Source organism: Vicugna pacos, chromosome 8, assembly GCF_048564905.1.
Source record: "Vicugna pacos chromosome 8, VicPac4, whole genome shotgun sequence".
Lineage (NCBI taxonomy): Eukaryota > Metazoa > Chordata > Mammalia > Artiodactyla > Camelidae > Vicugna > Vicugna pacos.
Window position 1 is genome coordinate 34,379,419 of NC_132994.1, and position 22,901 is coordinate 34,402,319.

Consider the following 22,901-nt stretch of genomic DNA (forward strand, 5'->3'; position numbering starts at 1 on the left):
GGGTTTGGGGGATAAAGAAAAACATACCTCATTTTCTTATAATTATTAATTGACTACAATGTATAACTTGAAAGAGATAATTCTGATCCAGATGGATTGCGTTTTTGGATATTCTTTTAAAAAAACGTAAAAATAATTTAACTGTATTCCCAATCAGAAGGACCAGCTAGCCCTGTGTGGATCCTCCCGAACCTGTTATTGTCTCCAATGCCATTCTCTAAGAAAACACCTGTTTATGAAAATAGCTATGTATGGACAGTAAAAATCATCATATTTCTAAAGATGTGGCTTAAATTGATCACCGTTTTTTAACTTTGGAGTGGTGAAGTGGCAGAAAACACTATATCCTTTGTCTCTACTTCTGCTTCTGCTTCACTGGTCACATCAAGGATGGAAGACGGGGACACCCTATGTCTATGTGACTGCTCCCTCCACCCAGAGATAGTGCAATATAGTGAATACATGGTGTGCTCTCACAGAAGTGGTGTTGGATGTGGTAGCGCCAGTGTGCAAGAAGTTCCAGAAACATGAAACAGCTTTTTCCTGGTTTTCCTCATCAAATTCAATAGAACATTTAAAAACCAAACATCTTCTGATAACCATAATAACATGTATTTATCAGAAAATTTGGGAAATAGAGAAAAGTTCAAGGGAGAATATTAAAATCACCCATTATTCTATCACCCAGATGTAACAACAGTATTGTTAACATATATCCTTCTAGTCTTTTTATTCTGTGGATATACACCAGTATGCTGTAGAGACATTTAGGGGGATGGGGAATACATAATAGGCTTACTCTTCCTCTAATTATTCCCTCCACCCTACCTCCCACTCCACTGCCCCTGTCAATTTTCCAGAAGAAAATGAGATTTGCAATCAGTGGAAATCTCAGAACTGTCAAAATGCATGAACTCAGCCATTCTGCAGAGAATCAGCCACAAAGTAGAATAAATGTCAAAGGATTTACTTACCTAGGAAGAGAGAATGAACACAGGTGGTGTTGACACTCTGGTTTCTTGTCAGTCCTTGGCTTACCTGCACTGTGTCTGGCTCTCTTAGGGGAATACACTCATGGACTCTTGGTGTTTCCCAAGCAGTTTGCTTCTGTGGGCTGTGGTTGGTTCAGGTTTCCCGGAGGATGCTGGGCTCTCTTCCTTGACTCACCCTAACCTGCTGTGCCCCCTTCCTCTCTTCCTGGCAATCTGCTGGTCCAACAATATTTTTGTGGTTTGTTCAGTCATTCCTTTAAAGTGTCTTTCACTGTAACTTAACATCACTTTCTATTCCTTCCTATGTAATTCTGGGTAATTTAAGAAGCAGCTGAAAAAGTCACAATCCCGTCAGAGAAAAGCTGTGGCTCTGAGCCTGCCCTCTGGAGCCACATCGGGCACTGCTAAACTGCAACACAAAAGCGCTGTAAGCCCAGGAGGCAAAAGGCTTCAGTAGAGCCCCTCTCACCCCAAATTCTGGGTCAAATAGAAATTACCAAAATTCAGCTCCCCTCTTGGGGTATATACTTTTCTATAGATTTTTTTTTTAAATAACAGATTCTCTTTACTTTGGAATAATGATCTGGTGTTTCTGTATTAAGGAACAGGACTGCACCACATCACCTCCTAGGGTCTTTTCCAGTCTGTGGGTTGTTTACACAGAAATATGCTGATGTACATACTCACCCAGAACAGAAAGGAGCTACCTCTGCCCACAGGCAGAATGGGAAGCCACTTAATGATACCCAGTTAGACAACTTTCTCTCTTCCCTACTCTTTCTAATATCCCTGTCCAAATTTTTCTTCCCCACTGCCTGTCATAAAAGCTGGTAGTCTCTCTTTAGTCTTGGGAACTTTATTAGTTAAGATTAGGTTTGGTTGTTGGTCATGGTTAAACACAAAATAACAGAGGATTAAAGGAGATGGAAATTTCTCTTTCTCCCTCATACTAACATCCAGGGTAGGAAGTACAGAGCTGGTGGGATGACTCTGCTTCACGGAATCTTCAGGTACCCACACTGCTTCCATCCTGAAGTTCCAACAAATGTGGCTTCCGTACCTGAGGTCAACACCTGGTCTGAGGTGGAGTTCCAGCTGACACATTCATTAGGCAGCAGGATGGAAGATGGGGAAGGGGAAGGAGAAGCTGCCACTTCAGGGCAATTCCTGGAAGCTGCTACATGGCATTTCACTTCAATTCCATTGGCCATTAGTCATATAGCTCCACCTAGCTACAAGAGAGGCTGGGACATGTAATCTTTATCTGGGTGGTCATGTGCCAGGATAAATATTCAAGTACTGTGGGAAAAGAGGAAAATGAATATGGGAGAATAACCAACAGTTTCTGCCATAAGGATTTGTTGGAATTCTGAGAACTGCTGTTAAACACAAGTAACCCAGCTAAGCCATTGACACTCAGTATTTCCATGGGGATCAGTGCCACTAAGAAAGAGCACATCTTATGGAAATGGGTTGTATGCCCAGGGATGGGCAGAGAGGGTGACCGAAAAAGGGGCTGCCCAGAGGGTGGGGGCAGGACCAGACATCCTTATCACCTTCTTCACAGTTTTCCTTAGGGCCCTGGGTGCATGACCTCATCCTTCTCCATGTTAGGAAAGATAACTGAGGAAATTAGCATAAAACATGAATTTTGTGATAGATCCTACATCCTGACTGATGACTACCATCCCTGGCCAGGAGAGAACTAGCATGTGCTGAGCACCTATGAGGTGCCAGCCACAGAGCTTTATACACATTTTATCATTTAATTCTCACGACAGCTTATTTCCCTATTTCACACTATTTTATAAATATGAAAACAGGATTAAGACTTTAAATGATTAAATTATATTGCTAAAAAGTAGAAAAAGGCATTTAATCCACTGATCTCTCTCAGCCTGGGACAAGACTAGATGTGAGAGTTTCAAGGTTCCAAACATCTACAAATGTATGTATCAACTTTTCATAGAATGGATCATGTAAAAGGGGAGGCGGGGTGGTAATGGCTGGTATTTAAAAGTTCTGAATAGTTTTGTAAAACAAAGACTAAATAATAGTAAAAACAGTGACCTTTAATTCATTTTAGAAATTCAGGTTTTCACACATCAGGTTCAAATGGATCAAGATGCTCTTCTACTTGTTCATCTAAATGTGCCTTGGATCATGAGATTTAATTTTGTAATGACCTGACTATGATTTTGTTAATAATACTGCAAATGTTCATGTAATCCTACTAATGCTACTTTTTTGCTAGAATGAAAATATGAAGGAAGATGACCCTTCAGTGGAAGGAAATGAAAATGACCCGGCACAAATAAATCTTAGCCACTGTGCTGATGAGCCTGTCAAACAGAAGAGAGAGACAGGGTAAAATTAACTCATTTTACTGGCGACTCAAGGAAATGGATTAAACACTGTGGGGAAAATTGAGTGATTGATTAATGTATAGGTTACATGTTAAACATCAAAAATGAAGCTGAAGTAAAAGCAAGATTGTTACAGCAGTTCAGGTAACTAAAACCTCTAGGCCTGGGTTTTTAATGAGAGTGATTGCTCAGAGAAATTTCTTTTTCTGTTTGTACATAGAGAGTCATTATTTTCGTTCCAGTGTATTTTAAAAGAGTAGCTATTACAAAACTCCCTGAAGTTAAAGAAAACGACTTCGGTGTGGTATATATGAATTTTCTGAATCACTTTGAAGCAAAAGGTGTTTGTTCTGTTTTTCTGGCCCGCTGAAGGTACAGCTGCGCAGTGGCGCTACAACTGCTGGGCTTGGACGACCGGCCTGGGCCCGGTGGCGGGGACCCTGTCCTGGCGAGAGGGACCTACTTGTCCTTTCTGTATCTGCGCCACCTGCGGATCAGGGAGCTGCAGGTATGAGGATGGCCCAGCACAAACCTGAATTGTTTGGTTGTCTGAAAGGGGGTCTTTCCTGAGACTCCAGCAGTGATGCATTTTCACACTTTGCTCTTTGTGTTGATTTTCCCTTGAAGGCAGACCTTCTGGAGGTGCTGTGCTTCCTTCCCAGCAGTGGAGCTGACCTGCAGCCTCCGGAGCCCCCGTAATTTTTACTCTGTGTGGTGGATTAGCAAAGGGCTGGGTCTTGACCCTGTTCTTTCTTTGTTTCAGCGCATCTGCTTAGGAATTCTGAACTATTTCAGATCCATTGAGCGAACACTGACAATCAACACTTCAGGCCTTACCTTGGTTGCAGGGAGCCAGGTCCCCACCACAGAAGATAGTTCCTGGGTAAATACGGTGAAAGGAGGCATGGGTACCTCACAAGGCCTAGGCGCTCACCACTATGTCCATGGGACATCTGCCGAGCACAAGGTGAGGATTCTGCTATGGTTTCTTTCTTCCTTTGATTCTCCTGTCTTCCAAGCCACCTTCGTCTCAGCGCCTGGAATCAGTTAACATGATGAAGTAACAGGTGGGAGTTTCTAGGGAAATAGGTTTTTTGAAACATTGTGGTGAAAAGGGAAATGGCTTCTAAACCACAATAAAATGCAGAGTCCACTTGAGAGCAGGACACAGGCAGCAAGTACTCGGCCCTGGAGGCCACAGCAGGAAGGAAGGCGTTTCAGCTGCGGGTTTGCGGACTTTATAGTCAACAGAGCAGGAGGGGCCCTTTCTGTTATCCTGAGAACCACATGTCCTTACAGAAACCCTCCTTGACATTGCTAGCGGTACTTTTTTGCCTCTTTCCTGTTTTTTCAAGCCCCAAATGTAAAAACAGATTAAAAAACAAAGGTAGAAAAAATTTTGATAAAGCTGAACATAAAAACCCCTCCTTCCAAAACCCTGCTTGTCCCTTGATCTTTTATTATCTCTTTAATACTTCTTTCTACAGTCTACAAAACTCGTATTAAATTCCTCTCTTTGGGAATAAAGTTGAAAATGCATATATTTTCTTGGAATATTGTAGACACTCTTGTTGTATTTTCATCTTAACTCTAGAAAGTTCATTCCTGAAGGTAGGATTTAATATGAATTTTATCTTCTTAAAAAATGCGTTAGTTGACAAATGTTGAAAAATAAAATCTACTTAGCTACCAAATAAGTTATATTTTAAGCTTGTATCACTCCTGACTTATGACTGTCATTTCATAAAGGTATGAAATCTTACTATTAACTGTCGCTAATGTGCAGTGTAGAGTAGTGCTGTCCAAGAGAAATCTAACACAAGCCACCTACATAGCTTAAGATTTTCTAGTAGCCACATTTGAAAAAGTATAAAGAAATGTGAAATTAATTTCAATAATGCAATTTATTTAACCCAATGTATCCAAAATTGTCGGAGCCAGCCGACAATCGATCAGGTCCAGAAACCTGTGCTGCAGGACTGAGAAAAGGAAAGACGTAAGACAAGTTGGGGTTGAGAGGGTCTCACTCTAGCCCACAAGACGCTAGGTCAAGAGTGGACGACGAGTTTATTTCAGGTGGTTCTTTTATATGATTTTAACCCATTAGCTCATACATTCCTGCACGTAGGCAATAAAGCCTAACCTCGTGACTCGTATACATTCAACTCAGGTGATACATTCAACTCAGGTGATTGTTCTCTAAAAGGATCACTGATTTGTGTGCCAATTCTATCTCTCCCTCCGAAGGTCTTTTGTGACTTAATAGCTCAGGATGTTTCCTCAGGCATTAGCGCACCTGGTGCATTCTTTAGTAAAAGAGGTGGCGGGACAGAGATTGTTCTAACTCAATTGACCTTTGAGCCGGGTGCCCCGCACTGTGGGAGTTTAGGCCCAACCTTTGTGCTCGGCAGCCTCAATCTCAGAGCCTGGCGCCCTGCACTTTGGGGTTTTACGCCCAAGTTTTGTGCTCGGCAGCCCTCCGTCACGAGCGGCTCCCCGCACAAAATATCATGTAATCAATACAAAGAAATCATTGGTAAGATAGTGTACATTTTTTCATACTAAATCTTCAAAATCTAATATGTAGCTTATATGTATAGCACGTCTCAACTCAGACAAGCCACACTTCAAGTGCTCAATAGCCACATGTGATTAGAGGCTACTGCGTTGAACAGTTCAGCTCTAGATATTGAAAAACATTTTCTTGTTTTTCCTACCTAGTCTCCTAGAATCCAACTTTCACTGAGTATCAGGGAGACTCTCTTTTTGGTCTCGTTCCCTAGCAAGTACCCACTCCCATCTCTTTAGTGTACACAGACTCCCCTTTTACCCCCTGCCCCTCTCCCATGGTCCTAGCTCATAGTTAGTCAAGTCCAGTTAGTATGCCCCTCAGTGAAGCTGGACAGGAGGGCTAGGGCACTTTCGAAACAAGCACACCTAGGAAACAAACTCATCTTTCTCTTGCTAATATCCTGCTTTCTCATATCACAGCTGTAGTGTGTTATTTGCTAATGGATTAAAGAAAGATCTTTCTTACCACTGAGCCCCTCTCCCAGTTTGCTTGTCCTGGATTGGAGGTGGGGTGAAGTGGGAGGAAGAGAATGAATGAAGGAGGAGAGGGGGGACAAATCCTATCCTGCACCATTGATCATAAGAAGAGATTTCAAGGGTAATGCAGCATTTCTTTCCCGTGCTCTCATAAATGACAGGAATAACTGCATCCTTAGAAGCTGCCAGCAGCTACTACTTTAGTGTGAGAAACTTAAGGAAGTGGCCTTCCTTCAGAGACTTTAAAATAGGACCATGTGGTTTAGCTGTACTCCCTGTATGTGGCCTTGTCAGGATTTAATCTAGAAAGTCCATCCTGTGTATGGGATGGAAGGCACAGATGATTTCTTGGGCTGATCCCACCAGGCCCAGGGCTGAGGCTACTGGGAGCAAGATCACTGGGCTCACCAGCCTGGGGAGCTGACATTGAAGAAGGCTCTAAGGTGGAGACCCCTTCCCTAGGCCGAGTGTGTTTGATCACAAGGAAAATCTTGGGCTAGTATTAACACACGTTTGCCCAGTGACAATACCAGTAAGGGAAGCACCTACAGCCTATCACAGACACTCTGCCATGTACTTGAGGCACATGGCAGAGTAGAAAGAGCCCCAGAATGAGAGACAGTAGGCTTCTCCTGTCTGTTGGAGTTTGAGCGTGTCTCCTCAGGCACACAGGCCTGACATCTCATGGCGTGTTCAGGATCGGCCTGGACTTGACATGCTAGTAGCAGAGGCTGTTGTGAGCAAGCAGTGGAGATGAGGCTGCAGAAAAAAAGCGGGCCAGACCGTGAAAGCAGAGGCTCTCCTCAGGATGTGGGACTAACTGCAAGGTTGGAGAGGAACAGAGAATTCTAAGTAAGACAATGGCACTCCTCATTGCTTTGTAAATTTCTCAGGACCTTTGCCCAGATGTAATCACATTTATTCCCTTGCTTGAGGTCTTCAGGAATTTCCTGTTTTTCAGGAGATAAAGTCCAAGCTCCTTGGTAAAGTTTACAAGGCTGGGCACAAGCTGGCTGCTGTCAGCCTCCCAGAACTCATTTCCCTCCACTGCCCCTGTACCTTCATTCTCATGGTGCTGGGCCTGGTCCTCCTCTGAATGAGCAGAGCTGTTCACACCTCAGGGTCTTGTTCACAATGGCCCTTCTGTCCCTCACCTCCTCTATTCAAGTTTTCATTCAAATATTACCTCTCCGAGAAGTCTTTCTTATATCTCTGGGCAGAGCACTCAGCTCTGCCCAGAGATATAAAGTGCTTCTCCCTGTGACCTGTCTGTCTCCACCACAGCACTCAGCTCACTCCATGCTAGACTGTTGGCTTATCTACTCCCACACGCTGTGAGCCTGTCATTCATTCGTTCATTCTCTCATTCATTCATCCCACCAATGTTCTGACGCTGGGGGTATATACTAAGCACTGTGAATACAGCAGTAACAAAACTGTCACAAATCCCTGCTATCATGGGACTATTCAGTGGAAAGAGACAGACAGTAAATAAATAAATAACAAATATAGAATGGGACATGGTTTGGCACCAAAGCTGCCCCAGATGTCGTAGGCCCTTGCAGCTGGGAGGTGTCAGTGGGCTCTGAGCAGGAATGACGTGTCACTTCTAGTCCAAAGTACATAAGAGCTGGTCCATAACCCTCCAGCTCTCTTCCCCTGCTGCAGCCAGTGGAAGGCACATGTTAAGCCACAAAGTAGAAACATCCTGGATTCCTTGGTCACTGCTAGAAGAGGCCTAGAAATCAACTAGCCCTGCAGTGGGCTCTGCCTGAGTGAGAAAATAATTTTAAGGGTAGGCTATGGAGTTTGAGGTTGTTTATCACAGAATAACCTAGCCCTTTTGGACAAGTAAAGATGGCGATAAACACTATGGATCAAAATTTAGAAGGAAAGGGCGATAGAGAGTTGGTGATGGGATATTGCAGGTATAAGTGGGGTGATCGGGGAAGGTGTTCCTGAGAAGGTTCTATCTGAGTAAAGACCTGAAGGAAATCAGGAAGCAAACGACATGACTGACCGGGAGAAGAGTGCCAGGCAGAGGGGAGAGCCAGTGCAAAGGCCCTGAGGCAGAACCCTGTGTAGCAATGTTGCAGGAACAGCAAGGGGTTCAGTGCAGCTAGAATGAATGAGGGGGAACTTGTCAGGAAATGAGTTTAAAGAGACTGGAGGGTGGGGAGCCAGTTCTGTAGGGCCTTGTGGATCATTTTGAGGACTTTGAGTGATAAGGGGAGCCCTGGGAGAGTTTTGAGCAGGAGAGTGATGTGATTTGACTTCCATTTTTACATTTATGCTGCTGTGTTAAGAATGGACTGAAGGGCTGAGCAGAGGTTAGTTGGGAGGCTATTACACTGATCAAACTAGAGACAGTGTGTCTGAAAAGATAGCATGATTAGAAATGGTCAGGTTCTAGATATGTATTTTGAAGGTACAGCCAGTATGATTTCCAGGCAGTTAGGATGTGGAATGTGAGAGAGAGGGGCTGGGGGGAAGTCAAGGTTGATTCCAAAGTTTGGGCCTGAGCATCTGAAGTTTAGAGTTGCCATCATCTAAGATGTGGTTGGAGCAGGTTTGTTGGGAAGATCAGGATCTTGGTTAAGGGCATGGACATTTTGACATGATTACTAGATGTTCAGATGCCAAAAGGAAGCAGCGAGTTGGATATATATCTTTCAAGTAGTAGGTACCTAATAAATGTTTACTGGACAAAAGAAAGGCTCTGTCCATAGAAGAATGTGAGATCACAAAAAGACAATATACATGAAAGTGTTGTGAAAAGTATATCATGCTTTTCAAAAGCAGAAAAATAGGTATGATAAAGCATTATACTCTGCAGGTGAGGCAGAGACTAAAAGATTTTTATTTTTTTTTCAAAGATTTAAAAGATTATAACCAGTAGATCGAATCATTCACCAATAAAGTTTGACGAATTCTTAGACTGGGCTATTATTATTTGAAATTAATGCAAAGATGATTTAACAAAAGGCAAGATAGTCAGAGAAGTATTGTCTACATTGCTAAGAGGCTTAAAATTTTTATTAAAAAGTGATGGCAGAAACCAATAGAGTGAAAAGAATTAATGATAGGCCACCAATTTTCCTATAGTTGCTGTACTAAAATAGTTACCCTGGCATCAGTTAATTTGCAGACTTAAAAACATATGAATCATCTCAAAGATCAGATTATATCTTAGCCAAACAGGTAATTATTTCCTTCCTTTTCCTGCCAATCCTGCAAGAATAATATTGAAGGATCAACTCTCTACACCACAAAAATGTTAGAAGGAAGGACTTCCACATGGCTGTGGAAGAAATTAAAATGAAAAGGAAATATTATAACCCTGCATGAGGTAATTTGGCCATCTGGTCTTCAAAGTTCATCTCCCATGGACAGAAGCATACATTTCAGACACAGAAACTCAGGGAGAGAAGGGGAAGTCATATGTCTGGCTATATAAAGGGCTCAAACAATGAGGTGAGCGTGGTGAAAGTGGAAAAAAAAAGACCATTTAAATAGACAATGGCATTACAGTCGGTGTCTTGACACTGTTATTGCTTTCCGTCAGCACCAGAACTTAATCCAGTAGCCATTTCTTTAAAGTCTTATAAAATTCCCCTGTACAAGAACACTGGGAAAGAAAGGTCTTTTCCAGTAAAGTGGCTAAAGCATATCACATTAAGTTGTCCCTTTCTACCTCAGAGGAGAGCTCATTTTGCATAACAGGTCACAGGAGCTAAATGCCAACAGAAGCCAACATGCTTGTTTATAAATCTAAGCAAGCTGTTTAACTTTTGTATATGTGACATCTCATTTTCTTAGCATCTTTTCTGTTCTCTAATGGTACCTATCATTTCATTAAAAAATAATACATTCACTTTTGGAACTCCTAGTCAAATTATTGAAAAGTTTTATATCTAAGAAATAGTAGAAAGCAAAGTAAACCAAAGCAACCACTGACTAGAGAAATGTTTAACTATGAAATATCCTTCTGATGGAAGATTCTGAACCCTAGCTATTATTTAGAAATGCTCATAGTTTTACTTATTAGAAGATTTCAAAGTTCCTGCTTGAATCATTAAGAATTTATAATTGAATGAGCAGTTCATTAAAGAGGAGTCTTCAGGGAGATTAAGTATTTCATCATCTGCTGTACTTATAACAGTACATAAAAATGAATTATAGAGCCAGAGAATTGAAAGGACCCACAGAGTACTGCCCCTCTACCTTTCCAATATTTACAGTTAACCATCCAAGTAGATGATTATCTGCCCTGTTTGTGAAGGTTCCAGAGGGCTTCCTGTTATACAATAGGCAATGCCACATACACAAACCAATTGACAAGTCTACTGAGAGCCAGGATATAATGATTGCTTAAAATTTATAGATAAATGGCTTCTATCCAAGAACTGATTACTTAACTTAGCAAAGTTTTTATGTTACAATGATGAATAGATGGAGGATAAATGATTGGGAGCCATTGATTCCATAGTTTAAATGACTCACAAATATAACAACTAAGAAAATCAGACTTTTATTCTTTAAAAATATCACATATATGAAATACATGTGTGTGTATATATATATATATATATGTATATATATTTATATGAAATAACTAATGTTAGTGAGGATGTGGAGAAATTGTATATTCTTTGCCTAGTTAAAGCCCCTTCATCTTCCAACCCCAGTTCAGTCATCACTTTTGCAAGGAACTCTTGTGTACTATACTGTACTCTTGTGTACTCTTGATGGGAATGTAAAATGGTGCAGCTGCTTATGTAAAACAATATGGTGGGTCCTCAAAAATTAAAAATAGAATTTTCATATGATCCAGCAATTCTACTTCTGGGTATATACCCAAAAGAATTGAAAGCAGGGATTCTAAGAGATACTTGTATGCATATATTCATAACAGCATTATTCACAATAGCTAAAAGGTGGAAGCAACTCAAGTATCCACTGATGGATGGACAAATATGATATATACATACAGTGATACATTATTCAGCCCTAAAAAGGAAGGAAAAACTCAGACACATGCTACAACATGCATGAACCTTCAAGACATTCTGCTAAGTGAAATAAGCTAGCACAAATGGACAAATACTGTATGATTCCACATATATGAATTGCTGGAGTAGTCAAAATCATTCGGACAATAAGTAGAGTGGTGGTAGCCAGGGGTTGGGGAAGGGTATGGAGAGTTGTTGTTTAATGGGACAGAGGTTCACTTTTGCAAGATGAAAAGTGTTCTGGATGGATGAAGGTGATGCTTGCACAACAGTGTGAATGAACTTAATGCCACTGATCTGTATACTTAACAATGGCTAAGACATAAATATTATGTGTATTTTATCATTTAAAATATATAAATTTGTATTTTATATAATATGAAAAACTAGGCCAATGTTTCTTAACCTTTTTTTTCATTATTGCTCCTCACACAAGGACTTTTTTTAGACTTTTTCCCCTAATCTCATCCCCAAAGAAATGTAATACTAGTGATATGCCATGTATCTGTTTATGTACAATCTGTATATTTGTGCTTTATACATAAAAAGAGTAAGGTTTTTTTGCCCTCCAAGAAATACTTTTTAACCTAGACATTATCACCCACATTGAGAATGCATTTATTAGGCTGAATGACATGAGAATCCATGAGGGCAAAACACAGGATTTCTGACTGGTATATATTAAAGGTATAAGTAAGGATCATAAAATCATAGCATAAAAGAAATCTATGTCCAAAAATCTGAAACAATTGATTTTATTTTTTTCTAAGCACTTAGGACACAATAATAAACAAAAACAGACATATTCCTTACCCTAGAAGTACTTATAAATCCAATGAGTGAAACAAATATTGATCAATAATTACACAATAAATATAAAACAGTTACTTCAATAAGTACCTCAAAAGAGTGATACTTGGTGCCATAGGGAGGCCAAGGGGGAGTTCCCTGCAAAAGTGGTGATTGAGCTGAGGTTGGAAGATGAAGGGTGGAGGGAGACCTTTCCACTGAAGGGAATAGACTCTGTGCAAAGGACCTGTGGCCAGGGAGAACATGACACCCACAAGAAATCAAAAGAAGACATGAGTTGGCGGGACACAGTGATCCAGGTGGAAAGTGATACGAAATGAAACCATCCCAAGGTTTCTCAACCTTGGCACTATTGGGGATGTGGATAGACCAATTAAGAGGCTAGACCAGTTTAGAAGCTCCTAAACTAGTTCTAGTGCATGGTAATAACAGCTTGGACTACAGTGGTGGGTGGAAATGCAGGCAAGTGGGTGGATTTGAGAGATAGGAAGTAAAATCAACAAGACTTGGTGATAGACTGGATGTGTAGGCTGAGTCAGAAAGAGATGTCAGGAATGATTCATGCTAGAGGAAGTGGATGGGTGGTGGTGCTATTTACTAAAATGGGGCAGCTGGAGGTGGCCTGGGTTTGTGGGGAAAGATCACGTGATTTGAGCATGTTAAATCTGAGGGGCCTTTGAGATGCCCAGGAACAGATGCTAAATGGGTCTAAAGCTCTAGAAAATCTGGATTGGAGATATAAATTGGGGAGCAAACAGCTTTAAAGAGGGTAATCTCAGCTGTGCAATTGTACTATCTCCTAAGAAAGGATTATAGGAGGGAAAGATGAGGTTCTAGGACCGGGGATTTAGTGAGGCCACCATGTACTGATCTGATAGAGAAGAAAGGGCTGGAAAGTTGGTGAGAACAAGGAGAATATGGAGTTCTGGAAGACCAGGGCAGAGTGTGAGTCAGGAAGCCGGGAGTGCTACACTGTCAGATGCTCCTGAGAGGTTGTGTAAAATGACTCAACACAGTCTGCTGGAAGTGGAGCAAGGACTGTTGGTCTTAGTGAAAGCGGTTGGGGTGGCTGGATGGAGACAGAAGCCCGATGGGAATGGGCGAGAAGCAGGTGGTGAGGAGATGCAGACAGTGAGTACAGAGAACATCTGAGGAAGATGGACTGTGAGGAGGAGAGACAATGTGGAGCCTGGGGAAGGGTGTGAGGATATCTTAAAGTGAGCGGCTGTGAGATGTTTCAGTGTCAACTGGGAAATCTCTGGTTGAGATGAGTTGAATGTCCAAGGAGAGGATATGCTTCAGAGTGGGAGGGAATGGCTTTTAGAGAAGGGGAGTGGAATCAGCCCCTACAGTTCTGAGGAGGCAGGAGAGGAGGGGCAGCAGTGGTGTTTGTGTGTGAGTGGGGAAATGGAAGGGCTTCTGTGGAGACTGAGGGAGGCTGGGCACTGGGGCCGGGGAGAGGAGAAGTGAATTCAGAGGCTTGAGAGGGTGGAGAAGTTTGAAATTCTGAGAATTATTACTAGAATAATGACTCTTGGGAAGCAATAGGTCCTCAGTCATCCAAAAAGTAAAATAAAATTATGGTTGGAATATGCAAATTACTTGTACTAGTTTCCTGGGGCTGCCACAACAAAGCTCCACAAAGAGAGTGGCTCACAACCACTGGGAAAGAAATTTATTCTCTGACAGTTCTCGAGACAACAAATCCAAACTCAGGGTGTCAGCCGGGCTGTGCCCTCTGAATGCTCCAGAGGAAGATCCTTCCTAGCTTCTTCTAGCTTCTGGTAGTTGCCAGCAATCCTTGGTGTTCCGTGGCTTATAGATGCATCACTCCAGTCTCTGCCTCTGCCTTCATGTGCCCTTTTCCCCTTTGTATTTGTCTCCAAATTTTCCTCTTTTTATAAGAACACCAGTCATTAGATTAGGACCCACCTTAATCCAGTATGACCTCAGCTTGTGTATATCTGCAAAGGTTCTGTTTCCAAATAAGGGCATCTTCACAGGTTTCAGGTGGACGTGAATTTGGGGGGGACACACTATTCAACCCAGAGTATTACTAAGACTTGACATTGTGTTAATGCACTTTAGAAGTATTTATAAGATTAAAACAAAAATATCTTTAACAGCTAATGTTTCTAGATCTCAAGGGCCTCATATGCAGTGTTAGGGTGTCTTCACTGCCCCCATGTTACAGATAAGGAATTGGAAACTACAAATCCCTACAACTGTTAGGGTGTCTTCACTGCCCCCATGTTACAGATAAGGAATTGGAAACTACAAATCTCTGTGTAACTTGCCCAAGTTGAGATCCTGGCAGAGGCTGGATCTGAACACAGGCACTCTGACTTCAGAGATCACTTTTACACTTGGCTCTATTGCCCACATTTATCCAGATAATCCTGAGTTAATCAGAAAACCTTAATCAGCTGGTTATCTACCTCAGGAACTACCCTTCCCTGCCGACATTCTTTGCTAATATCTTTTTCTCTACATATAGATAGCTCTTTATACAGTCATCATGTCTACAGCTCCATGCTGACAGCCCACTATGTGGGAGCAGAAGTCTGCTGTTCGGTCCATTTGGGCTAACAAATAGATCTCTCCCTCTTCCGGTAACTTCCAGGCTTGGCTTTCTTTCACCAGGCTCAGAGTGTCCAGTTCATGGAGTTTTCAGAAGTAGAGAACCAGGATGACTACTACTGCATGGTTGCTGGCTGCATTCACACCCAGGACCAGCAAGGAGTGTATGTCGTGTATGATGAAGCCCTGAGTGATCTGAAGGAACTAGAGACAGAGCTGCTGCTGCTGGCCAGCCATTACATTGAGAAAGAAAAAGGTCAGAAGTGAGGTTTTTAAAAATCAACCAGCCAAACAAACAAAAAACACTAAGGGCTCTATTTAACACCTCCCACCTCAAAATATAAATGCATATCCCAAAGTATCTGAGAATTCACTAAGCACATACATACACCTCCTCAGTACACACCACTTTAGAAAAAGGTTTGTTTCCAGCTCAAGTCCCTCATTTTTTGGAGACTGTGACTTGATTACAGTTCTTACTGTTGTTTAGACTTGTTGCCCATTAGCATTCCTGCTTCACCACTGAGTGCAGGGCCCTCAGGGACAGAAAGTAAGCAAGTGAAATTAATGATCAAAGTGACAAAAACAGTGATTGACCTTGGGGAAACTGCAGTTAGAAGTATAGATATTCCTGAGTTCCTAACAGAAAACCACCAGGATGCAAGAAGACACCTGGCTAGGAAAATAGCAGACAAGTCCCAGAGGGAGAAATCATTACTCAGGGCAATCAAATAACCCATAACCTGTATCCTCCCTTCCTTTGGGCATCACTAACATTTATCCAATTTTAGAAATAGGTGAGGTAAGAATATTCCTTTAGGAATAATATGATAGCATTCGCATTGCATTGGAAAGAACTTAAGAGTTTCTAAACACATTGCAACACCTGAAGGAAAATTTAGCAAGGGTTTGTGCTATTTTGTAACATATGAAGACTTTAATTAAGGATAATTCATGTTCATACTGTTATAAAATGCTGCCCTAAGAATGTTTGACAATTAACTTTTCAGATCCCAGGCAGAATTAATTTAATATTGGATTGAACTCTTTGTTCTCTTTGCCACAGACCATTGGGGATCTGAATCATGGGATATAGTGAAGGCATCCAACATTGCAGGGCATTTAATTTCAGCTGTTAGCTTTTATCTTTACTAGTCATCCTATATACCAATGCATCATTTCTGCTGATACTAATTTACAGTACGATGTGACTCTTTCCAGCTGCTAAGAATTTACTTTGATTGAAACACTTAGCAGTCATTTAGCCCCATGAACATCTCTCACTGAGCTAGGGAGGACATACATGATCATCCATTGTGAAAAGATTTCCCAACTGCTGCTAGAGAAATTCCTGACTAGTTTTCTCTTGTTCAGTACCCATCATATACCATTATTATTAAACTCAACTCCAGCACCTGAAAACTGATCACTTAAAATTTTAAGCAATAATAATGCTGACAGTGAAAATTTCCATTAATATAGTGGGAAAATATTTTAGCTGAATAGTGGCAATGATTTCACTTATTGATTTAAGTTAGTAATTACTATAGCTAAGGAATATCTTAGAAATTTCCCTGAAATTTTTTGACTTGGCTAGCATCCATTTATATAGCAGATTTGTTGTTTAATCACCAGGGACCTATTTTTACAGAAGAAGAAATGTTTGTTTTGCCTTTAAATGACAGATTTGAAGACATTTTAGTAAATATTTCATGTTAACTGAAATTTTGGTTACATTTTTTAAATTAGTCTTTTTGTATTGTTTTGTTTTATGAGGCAGAGGTAGTTAGGCTTATTTATTAATGTATATTTGGAGGAGGTGCAGGAGATTGAACCCAGGACCTCGTGCATGCTAAGCATGCACTCTACCTTAAATTAGTCTTTAAATTTAATATTAAGAAGTCAAGACAAAAACCTCTGTTGACTTAGAAGTCAACAAGTATGAACTTAGGGCCTCGTCTTGCCCAGGGCTCATTAGCTGATTCTCTGGAATCCCAGTTACTGATTCAGCGTTTTCATTCCTGAAGTGGAGCTGACAATCTGAGAGGAGCTTTTCTACTAGAATAACTTCGTAGAGAGGCCTGTCTCTGGTCATTCTCATCCACTTCTCTCCTAGGCCACAAAGTGGGCATCAACTCCAATACTGGCCATGACTGTGGATGGGCCCATGCAGGTGTGGACAGATGTGCTGTGCTGTACGACATGTGGACTTGGGAAGCAACTCTTCTAGAAAACAAGCGCCAGGTATTTTTGCCTAGAAAACAAAACGTCTGTTAAATATTCTAAATAAAACTCAGTATTTTTTAAAACCCAGTGGGTCTTTTAAGGCAGCTCCTAATGAAAATAATAATTCTTCAGATAATCTCAGCTAGTTGTAAGGATGTGAACATTTTATGTTCTTTGTGGGGTTTTTTTGTTATAAAAAAATCAAATGTGAAGGATACAACTTTATCTTTTAGGTATGATTAGTTAGAGGGCTGTATAATGTAGGACCCTTTATAACACAGATGCTTTTAGCGAGAAAGAATGATGATTCCTCTCATGTTCATTGTTCTGTCAGGGAAGCTTCACTTTGCTAAACACAGACAAACTGACCAATCTTAGAAATGTGTGCCACATGTGAGTGGGTGAAAGCAAATGGCAGGATTTGCAGACTGGATATCAGAGTGAGAGAATGAGGGTGGAATTAAAATCACTTCCTCAGGGTCAGGGAGGAGGCTATTGACCGAAACAGAATGAAGGAAGAGGGGTGTCTTTAGATGGGAAGGTAGGATTGAGACTAGGACATAAGGCGCGTGAGGAAAGTTTGCTAAAACCCAGGTGTGACTGTTTTGTAGGCTCAGGAGCAGGTATGAGCTGAGGTATGAACATTGAGGCTGAACCATAGTAATGAATCAAAATGACTAGGAAAAGCCAGAGATGCCTGAAATGGGTCCCTGGGGACACTTACATTTAAGGGAAAGGTCATGAAACAAGAATCCATGAGAGGAGCAAGAAGAAAGTAGCCAAAGAGACTGCAGGGAAAAAAAAGGAGGGACAGTGTTAGGAAAGCCCACGAGACAAAGAACATTTTAATTAGGAAAGGATGGTTACTAGCATGGAGTAGAGTGAAACATCAAGAAAGGTGAGTCCTAAAAGCCAGACAGTGGGCTCAGCCCTCAGGAGGTCATTGCCAGCTTTGTAGGACTCTCTTAAAAGAGTAGTGGAGGTGGAAGCCACGTTACAGTGCATTGTGATGTGGTCAGAAATGGGGAAGTGGCAGTGTTTTCTCTGAACTGTTTTTCTGGTAGAATAGATGGTTTACCATTTCATCTACTCACTGGTCTGTTACTCACGGAGTTATAGGTCACCCAGTTTTTGAAAACAACTGGCTGGACTTAAAGTGTACAAGTCTTGGGCTTTGAAAATGATTCCTCTTTTCAAAGGTAACTGACCTCTAGAGTTTGCATCTGCAGCCTTGATCTGCCAATTAGAACCATACTGTGATCAACTGAATAAATGAGATAATTAGGCTCACAGTGTAGAAACTGGAGAAGATGCATTAAATATAAGACAGAATCCTCAAATTCCACAAGTTTTTGGTCCAGGCATGTGTTTTAAACAACTCCCCTTTTCTGTACTCTCTCCACCTCCACTTTCAGTTCTTATAGGCCCCCAGTGGAGGCCCCAGGCATGACTAGGGAAGAATAGAAGTCCAGAGAGTAATGAAAAACAAACCAGTTTCTCCTCACTTTGGCCTAGGGTTCATTCTGTGCTAAGCCACCAGGGCTGTCCACTAGTTTCTTCTAAGGGATATGAAATTATTTTAACTTAAAACAATCACTGAAAATATCTCCCTCCTTTCTACCCTGAGAATAAGTTCTCTATAGAAACTAAGCTATCTGTGCCAAAACTGGAAAATGTGGCCTTCTAAATCAGAAATTGTTGAAAGAGCCCATTTTTAATGGATAAATCAGATTTTTATCTACAGTACAATTGATTTCCCCCAGTACTGATTCTACTGCCAAGTATCCTCAGCTGTTTTGATTGTCAAATTTATTGGAATCACTGGAGTTAAGAATTGCTCGAACACACTGGGTTGTCTTAAACCTTTAAAGTAACCATATTATGTAAGAGGCTCATAAAAATAGAGCTGGTGTGAATTTAGGTGGATTAAGAGGCTCAGAGAAACCAGGCATCAGCTGTACCAGCTCCTAAGTGACATTTATACCAAACTGCTAATTCTCTCCACAGCCACTAGAGGACACATTTTCAGGGCAATTTGAATGTGTTCAGAGCACTGAAAAAAAAAGAAAAAAAAAAAAAGAAAAGAAAAAAAGTCTATGACAAGTTGTGTCCAACATTGATTTTCTGTTTTGCACTTTCATTTGACCTAAAATACTGTTTTTAAAAGTTTTTTAAATCCAAGAAGTAAAAAAAAGGTTGAGGTAAAAAGAATATAAACAGTAGGGTTTGAGATTATTCATTCTGGCTATTTTTCTATTTCCTCCAATATTTGATACCTACAGTCAGTGAGTACCACATATTATTTTGCCTGAGAGTTGGCCCTTGGCACACACAGGTGACATTTGGCAAGGCTAGAGACTTCTTAGACAAATACCAGCCCACAGTTTAAATGGAAATGGGCCAGTTAGCAAACAGATAATAAATAGAACCCACAAGGCAGAAAGATCACAGTCCTACCCATGTTGGGGAAAAAATCATAATAAAATTATGCAAAGGGCCATCTGAGAGCTTCTTGAGGTGGAGGCCAAAGCTTGCAAAAAGGCTTGTCAATTTAAAGAGCCACATTTTCCTTCTCAACAGCTAGGGTTGCCAGGTAAAATATTTGTGATATACTAAAGAAGTGTCAGTTGTTTATCAGCAGTTCAAATTTAACTAGATGACCTATATTTTTGTTTGCTAAATCTGGCAATCCTACCAACAATGAAGTGATCATGGCAATGTAGCACCAGCCTCTGCAGCTTGGTATCACCAGCAAGAACCCTCCCCACCAACTTCCCCTGTCAAATAACCAAACAATAGGGCTCTTTGTATGAAAACAGGTCAAAGCAATACAAATACTATAAACCAGCTCCTGGGATTGCCCTAGCCCAGCCAGAAAGATTCAGGTTCCTCCAGAATGGCTTAGAGAAGTAATTGTTTCTTTCCTAATCTCCCCCAAGGATACTAAGTGACACCCTTCTTGCCCCATCTAGTCGCTCCTTTGTTTCTGCTTTGTCTTCTGCTATTTAACCGAATGCTACTTTTGAGTAGGACTCTGTGGACTGAACAAGGTCATTCAGATCACCCTGCCCGCTTCATTTTCCCTGGGCTCACTTAAAGGCAAGGGGATCTCCACCTTCCCTTCATTTCCCACTCTGAGGTATATGAGTTTCTAACCTGTGGAGCTCACTCTATATCCCAAGGCTTTTGCTTGTTTTGATGTTAGCCTTTTTATACTAAGGGTGACCCAAGATTCTGTAGACCAAGGGGCATCCTGCAAAACTGGATTCTAAATGAAATGCCCCAGGCTCTCCATCCTGCAGCCTTAGTGTTGAAGCCCTCAGACACTGGACATCTGTTACTAAGGCAGTGTTTGATTCCTATTCTGCTATTGATTCTGGAGCTCTTATCTCCTTAGGAGCCACGGAAGCCACAATAGCAAGACGGAGAGTCTGCTCTTGGCTTTTCCTGCCACTTGGTTCCTTGGCTCCCCTCTCCGTTGTTGCCACCTATATTCAAGTACTGCTTACGCCTTCTCAAGACTTTCTGGTCTTGCATTCTTAGCTATGGACGCCACATAATGAAAGGGCCTGTTTATCTCCTTTTAGGAAATTCCTTAGATTGTCAAGAGGGCTGACTTCCTGACCTGAAACCACCAGGAATACCTGCACCCAAGGAAACAAAACACATTCTTTCTCTAATGTATCTCAGTGTGTGCTAGGCTGTTGGGCTGGTAGAAATTGCAACCTCAACTGCCTACTTCTTGCTGCCAATTAAATGCACACACTGGGCACACCTGTGCCTTTGGTGATAAAGCTACCTTGGGAGCTGAGGCCTTGCAGAAGAGTGAAACCTCCAATAGAGGAGCTGGTGAAAGAAGACTGGGGAGGGAGATGTTGAGTTAAAACTCTGAGGGAGGAGATGTTGGATTAAGCCGACAGAGAAAAGGAATTTGTTCCATTGTAATCCAGGGGGACTGAAAGTTCAGAAGCTTTCTGTCAGAGTTGACTTATCCATCAGGTAATATAAACTTGGTGTTTAGGATCTAAGCTTTTCAGGGACCATTGGAAATATGTGAGATCTGAGAGAAAAAAAAAAGTGTTACTCAGAAATACGAAAATATAAAATAGACAAATTCTTAAATGACTTGCCCATAAAATGTAAAAAAATTAGCTGAGCACTTGTAAACATCTCATTACATTTGAAAACAATTTGTGGATCAGATCTCATTCCATAAGAATACTAAAGTATATGCTGCTCAGAAGTCATAGCCAATTATTAATTAAATGTATTGCTCACAGCCAAATATTTGAAAAGCAAAATTATAAATACCATTTAACATTTTTACAGAAGAAAACTGATTGGGATGTGAGTTTTAATATATTTGATATAACATGGGATGGGGTCTCCAAAAATAAATGTGTCTAAGGCTTATGAAATTTTTAAAACAACCCTAAAACAGTAATTCCATTGTTTGGAACTGCTTACAGATCTTACCCTTAGGTTCCTGTTTGGGATTCCAGCCCAGTGATCTCTGAAGAGCTTTTTCTGATTAGCACCATGACTAATTATACACAAATAGAATTTACACACAGAACAGAAATCCCTTAAGCTTATAGACAAATGTAAAAGTAAAATAGCATCTTTTTCTGAATTCTCTAAGAATCCTTTTAGTGGTTAGCATCTGGAAGCTCTCTTCAGTTTTTAGAAAAGTCTTGGGAACTCCACTAAAACAGAAGCTTCCTCGATGAGCAGGAGAATTCCTAGATAGGCCCTTCCTAGTGGATTCCGATCTGGGATTAATGCCTTTATGTTTATATTCTAACCACAACCACGCCCCATCGTTACTACATAGGTGAAACTCCGGCAAACAGTTATGAGGTCATTAATGGGGCTGAGGGTGTAGAAGTGAGGTGGAGGCCTCCTGCCCACCTTTGGTGATAAAGTGAAATGCAGGAAGGAGAGTGGGTCTGTGGGGAAACGGTGTTGGAGAAAAGTATATTTGACAAAGTGACATTGACCGCTCTATCTTACTGGTGCTTATAACTACTAGATATATTTTTCACTGTATAACCCTTCTTTTACTTATGGAGAGCCAAGGAAGGGGGGACGGAGGCAAAACGAGTGCTTTTTCCTCGCCCTCCCTAACTTGGTCTGTGGGTTTCCTAATCACTCTGAGTTGCTTTGGTGCTGCAGCTGCCCACACTGGGCCAGTATCCAGAAGTTCAGAGCTGTCTCTCTCCTGCTGATGGTGAGGAGTTTTCCCAAAGCCTGGAGTGGGTGGGGACTCATCTCTTTTTGCTGGACCCTGTTCTCTGACTATCAACCTTATTTGCAGCTTCTTGACAGTTACTTTGAGGCCTACCAGCATGCGTTGGACCCAGAGGAGAGGTTTGCCTTAGCACAAGTGATCACTGACATCATGCACAGGTGCGCAAGGTTTGATCTCAGCCAGCCTTACTTCATTAAGGCCTACCGAGATGAATGCGCCTGCCTGAGGCTTCACCTGCAGCTAGTGAGGGGCCTTCTCAACCAGCATGTGAGTACATTTGGGCTTTAAAATATCCCCTGTGAGAAGAGGATGGAAAACACTGAAATTGTGTCTTCCTATCAGCGCTGGTCTAGAATCTAGGTTTCATCATGTTTATTTATAAGCTTATTTGCATTGTTGAATTCCAAGCATAACTCCAGTCTTAAAGGGAGATTTCCAACCCTAATTAGACTGAATGGTTACAAAGAATTGACAACCTGTTTTCATTCAATCATAGAGTTTATTGGTAGTGAAAGAAATAACCCTAACCCTCTGTGAAACATTAGTGTGTAAAATTATATTTATTTTTTAAAAGGTCGAAACCATTTTTAGAACCCTACAGGAAAGGAGCACAGTC

At 41.2% G+C, this 22,901-nt stretch overlaps 1 protein-coding gene and 1 long non-coding RNA gene across 3 annotated transcripts in view; one reads left to right on the top strand and one right to left on the bottom strand.

Annotated features, from left to right (window-relative positions):
* The window catches only part of LOC102529311 (coiled-coil domain-containing protein 162), a 151,914-nt gene that overhangs the window by 40,042 nt on the left and 88,971 nt on the right, over positions 1-22,901 (top strand). For both annotated transcript variants that reach the window (XM_072965712.1, XM_072965713.1), the window contains 6 exons: positions 3,247-3,359; positions 3,731-3,866; positions 4,122-4,325; positions 14,872-15,064; positions 16,925-17,052; positions 22,352-22,552. In XM_072965712.1, the coding sequence (XP_072821813.1) occupies positions 3,247-3,359; positions 3,731-3,866; positions 4,122-4,325; positions 14,872-15,064; positions 16,925-17,052; positions 22,352-22,552 (975 nt within the window). The remainder of the gene's footprint in view (positions 1-3,246; positions 3,360-3,730; positions 3,867-4,121; positions 4,326-14,871; positions 15,065-16,924; positions 17,053-22,351; positions 22,553-22,901) is intronic.
* Positions 16,679-21,799, bottom strand: LOC140697693 (uncharacterized). The gene is made up of 2 exons (XR_012074920.1): positions 21,511-21,799; positions 16,679-17,062 (listed from the first exon to the last, which is right to left on the bottom strand). It is a non-coding gene; the product is annotated as an uncharacterized lncRNA (long non-coding RNA).